Source organism: Urocampus carinirostris, chromosome 10 (genome assembly GCF_059441175.1).
Source record: "Urocampus carinirostris isolate Australia breed hairy pipefish chromosome 10, RoL_Ucar_1.0, whole genome shotgun sequence".
Lineage (NCBI taxonomy): Eukaryota > Metazoa > Chordata > Actinopteri > Syngnathiformes > Syngnathidae > Urocampus > Urocampus carinirostris.
The window spans coordinates 13,736,718-13,741,174 of NC_142358.1; the positions used below are offsets into that span (position 1 = coordinate 13,736,718).

Genomic DNA, 4,457 nt, shown 5'->3' on the forward strand with positions numbered 1-4,457 from the left:
TTTTCACTGACCCTCATGTAGGTTTTAGATCAGGTGTTGGTGTAATAGTGCAATAATCTGTGGTCTGTGCAGCCTTTTAAGACCCTTTGTGATTAAGGGCTATACAAATAAACTTGACATGACTTGTCTTGACAATCTTATCTTTTCCCACTCAGCACCAGTTTTTAAAGATGGCAAAACCTCTCTCAAGCTTGACGCCGCTCATTGTAGCGGCTAAGGAGGCAGCCAAGAACAACCGCTAGTTGCACCCTACTCTTCCTTTTCTTATTCCTCTACACTGGACGCTTGCAGGAAGGAGAGGGGACCAAGCCATTGATATTTCCAGCAGAGAAAGACTTCATTCATTGTTTTCTATGTGCGTACGGGAGTGTGCTCTGTTGTCAGGATGTCCATCTGTTTTTTTATTATATATTTTTTAATTGTCTACTGAGTGCGCAGGGATGTGATGTATGTGTATACTTGGAAGAAATGATAATGCTGGAATATCAAATGATTGTAAGCATCGACAAGGCTTAGCATGGCATTGCTGTGCTTTTGGTCCAGTCTGCACTGTGAGTTGAAGAATAATAATAGTAATAACTGGAGCTAGTGCAAGGGTTCCTGAACTTTGGGAATTGCTGTGCCAGTAAAATATACAAAGCAAAACATTTTCCCTGTTTCTGACGTTTGGCATTGTTTCCATTTGTGTAACATTGGGTAAACGTTTGAGAACCCTTGTAGTACTGTGTGCAATGAATAGTAATGTTGGGTAAATTCTATTCAGAATTGACAGGGAAAAAAGACAAAAGAAGTCATTGTACTCACTACAAAAAATAAGTCCGCATTTAAAGGGGACATATTGAGGATATTTTGATTTAAAATTGTGTGCATGGAGAGCTATCTGAATATATGTCGAGGCGACTTGTGTACACGAAAGAAAGAAATCATAATATGTCTCCTTTAATTAAAGCTATCTGGTGATGGCCTATCAAGCGCCCCCACAATCAGCGGTGCGGAAAATATGCATGTTTTTTTCGGATTTTAAAAAAAGATATATAATTCTCGGTACGACAGTCAACGCTGGTACAAATGAAAGAATAAACTGCGATGAGTCCACCCATATTGTTTGGCTGTGTCTTAATAACGCATTGTCTGACTACATAGATAAAACATATTTTTAACATTTGTTGCCCCAAAAATGAAGTTTTCAAAGAAGAATCAGCGAAATATTTAGAAAAGCCTCCCTGAATGATAGTTGCAGTCATTTGGTGCAGTGTGTGTATATTGATCACTGCTTTTGTAGTGCAGTGGAATACCTCATCCCTAGTCTTTCATTGCGTTACATAACATCCTTTACTGCAGAGAAAGAGCCCCGCAGAGGAGAAGACTAACACGTGACAAGACGAGGACATCCTACTGTCAGACACCCATACACGCACACTCACGCTATCCCAAACAGACAGGCGCAGGCAAAAATCCCCAAAAGAGAGATGTATGCAATTCCCTTCACAATTCAAATTCACAAAAAATACAAATGAAACGGGCAGAAAAACGCACAAAAAGTGATGGACTGACCGCTACATCCAGATTTAAAAGGTCATTGTCATTGTGCCTCCTAGTGGTAAAACATACGTCATTCATTAAAAAACAATATTAACTTGATCAACACGCAAAAATACATGAACGTGCATTTTATAAAGTACTCATAGGTCGAGAAATTTGTATCTATTTTACATAACATGATTCTCACCTAGAGGAAGCTGACAAGATTGTCCACATCTTGCTGCCAAGGGTGCCCCCAAGAATATTGTGAAGGGCTGGGCAAAAAAATTAGAAGAAAAATGGTGTGGTTTAGTCACTTTGAATCTCTGTACTTTGTATTATTCCTTGGGATTTGTAGCACTTATTTCCGGTTGTACTACATAACCAGTGTCAAAATTATAGCCCACGGGCAAAATGTGGCCTGTATTGAGAGAGGCACGTGAATTTCCTTTTGTAGTTTTAAATGTGCCCACTAGATGTTGCCAAAGCTAAGCACTGCTCACAAAGCCGACTACCATTTGTCAACCAGGTAATGTAGAGGATACCCATCCTAATGTTATTGTTTTTTTAAATCCAAGACATGCAGTTTAAAACAATACCTATGTGTCTTTGCAGAAGTTTAAAGAAGCTTTAGCTCCATTCAATTATAAATATGAAATCCAACAGTGTAGTTACCAATATTCAGGTATCGATCCATCCATCATCTGGACTGCTTATCCTCAGTAAGGTCACGGGGGTGTTGGAGCCCATCCCAGCTATCTCCGGGCAGTGGGCAGGGGACACCCTGAACTGGTTGCCAGCCAATCGCAGGGCACACGGGGACACACAATTCGCTCGCTCATTCACACCTAGGGACAATTTGGACCGGTCAATTAACCTGACATGAATGTTTTTGGAATGTGAGAGGAGACCGAAGTGCCCGGAGGAAACCCATGCAAGCACGGGGAGAACATGCAAACTCCACACAGGGTTTGATCTCACAACCTCAGAACTGTGCCGCACACGCGCTAACCACTGCGCCGCGTGCTGTATTTCTTATTTAAAAATAGATAGATATATAGATACTTTGTTCATCCCCGAAGGGAAATTCACATTTCCAGCAGCATCCCTGAGCTGAGAACAATCGAGAACAATCGAAAATAACACGGGAGCTGCTGGAGTGGCTGCCATTCGTGACGGCGCCGGAAGAAAAGATTCAATTTGAATCATGTACAAACAAACAAACAATTGAATCATGTACAAACAAACAAACAAACAAAATATTCATGTTTCAATAAGGGCTATACAAATAAAAATGACTTGACTTGACAATTTTTTTTTGTCTTTTTGTTGTTTCTGAATAAAACTGAAAAAAAACATTATTATTATCATTATAATTAAGGCATGTTTTGTAAACTCTATATTGTAATGATTTTTTCTTTTGCCTATTTATCTGTATTGTCCTCTATCTTTTTCTCTTCACAGTATTGATTACATGTTTTACCCTTGAGTGCCATGTCTGATCTCATTGCATACAATGTTTCTTTACTATATAACACAATAAAGACAGTTCTATTCTAAGGGCAATGAAACCCATATCTTGGCAGTGAGAGCGCTGAATCCGAACCACTAGATCACCAGGATCGTAGATGACAATGAAAAGTCATCTCATCATCACACTTATTCCAACCCGCGGTGCCACGCTGTAAATGTAACCAGAAACCGTTTTAAATTATTAAATCAACCATTTAAATTAGTCATTTTATGCAGTTTTTGTCACTTCTCACCCTGCATATAAATAAACTGTAGGGGAAATGAATTTTAAGATTGTCCTTGGGCAAGACACTGAATCCCTAATGCCCCCAATAAGCAGGTAGGCGCCTTGCATGACTGACTCCCTATTGGTGTGTGAAAGAGTGAGTGTGAATGGGTAAGTGTTAAGCACATTGTAAAGTGCTTTGGTAGGTCTTCATTGACTTGAAAAGTGCTATATAAATGCAGACCATTTACCATTTATTTACCATTTATTTACAAATGCACAGATGATAACCACTACAAGAGATAAAATCTTAGCGAAGGAAAAAATATTGAGGGGAAAACCCCGCAATTCATTGTTTTGTAATCAAATATTACATTTCTCAGTCAAGATTAAACTGAGCCCCTGAAAAGACCCCCAGCCCTCCAGCTAAGGCACACTTTTTATGCCATTAATTTACTAGTCCGCCCGCTGTGAGAATGTTTTTTTTTCTTTCTACAATGTAGCCCCTGAATTAGACGAGTTTGACACCCCTGCAATAAATGTGACCTCTAGTGGTTAAATATTACACAGTGTTCTTTTAAGACTTTTCTTGTTAATCCTTGATGGGACCCTGCCCTTTCAAAATTGGCTGCCAAGTAGACATGTTTGCTAAGGTGCTGCTGCACTCTGATATTTGCCTCTCTAGTAGCAGTATAATTAACCGGGACTGTTTTTAATTGGTAATTGATGACAATCAAATGTAATTACAAATAAGTAAAATATAAAAAAATAAATATGCACTGTTTTTGTTGTTGAGAAGAGCTAGCAGGTTAGCTAGTTTCACTGACACCTTGTATTTAAAATATTTCCCCAAATAATATTAGTTTTTTTGTTTTGAACAATTTTTATTGACACTTTTAACAGCAATTAATGTTTTTTTTTTGTTTGAACGATGTTATTGACACTATTAACTGCAAATAAACAATGTGAAGTTTGAACAATTTTTCTCGACAATTTTGTTGTCAATAATAACAATGCACAGGTTATTTTGATCAATTTTGACACCACCCTACTCAACCTTCCGCCAACGAACTGTTTTTGGTTGTCAATTAATAGATATAAAGCTTTCATTTTCGTTGTGTTCGCGAACGTAGCCCCTACTATTCGTGATTATGACGTCACAACAGTCAGGTTCCCGTTATCGGTTGCGTCATCACAC

At 38.6% G+C, this 4,457-nt stretch overlaps 1 protein-coding gene across 4 annotated transcripts in view; it reads left to right on the forward strand.

The window, feature by feature from the left end:
• pak1 (p21 protein (Cdc42/Rac)-activated kinase 1) overlaps positions 1-1,095 on the forward strand; it is a 34,257-nt gene extending 33,162 nt beyond the window's left edge. For all 4 annotated transcript variants that reach the window (XM_088345322.1, XM_088345319.1, XM_088345320.1 and 1 more), the window contains one exon: positions 156-1,095. In XM_088345322.1, coding sequence (XP_088201448.1) covers positions 156-242 — 87 coding nt within the window. In that variant the 3' untranslated portion in view covers positions 243-1,095. The remainder of the gene's footprint in view (positions 1-155) is intronic.
• Positions 1,096-4,457: the final 3,362 nt, after the last annotated feature.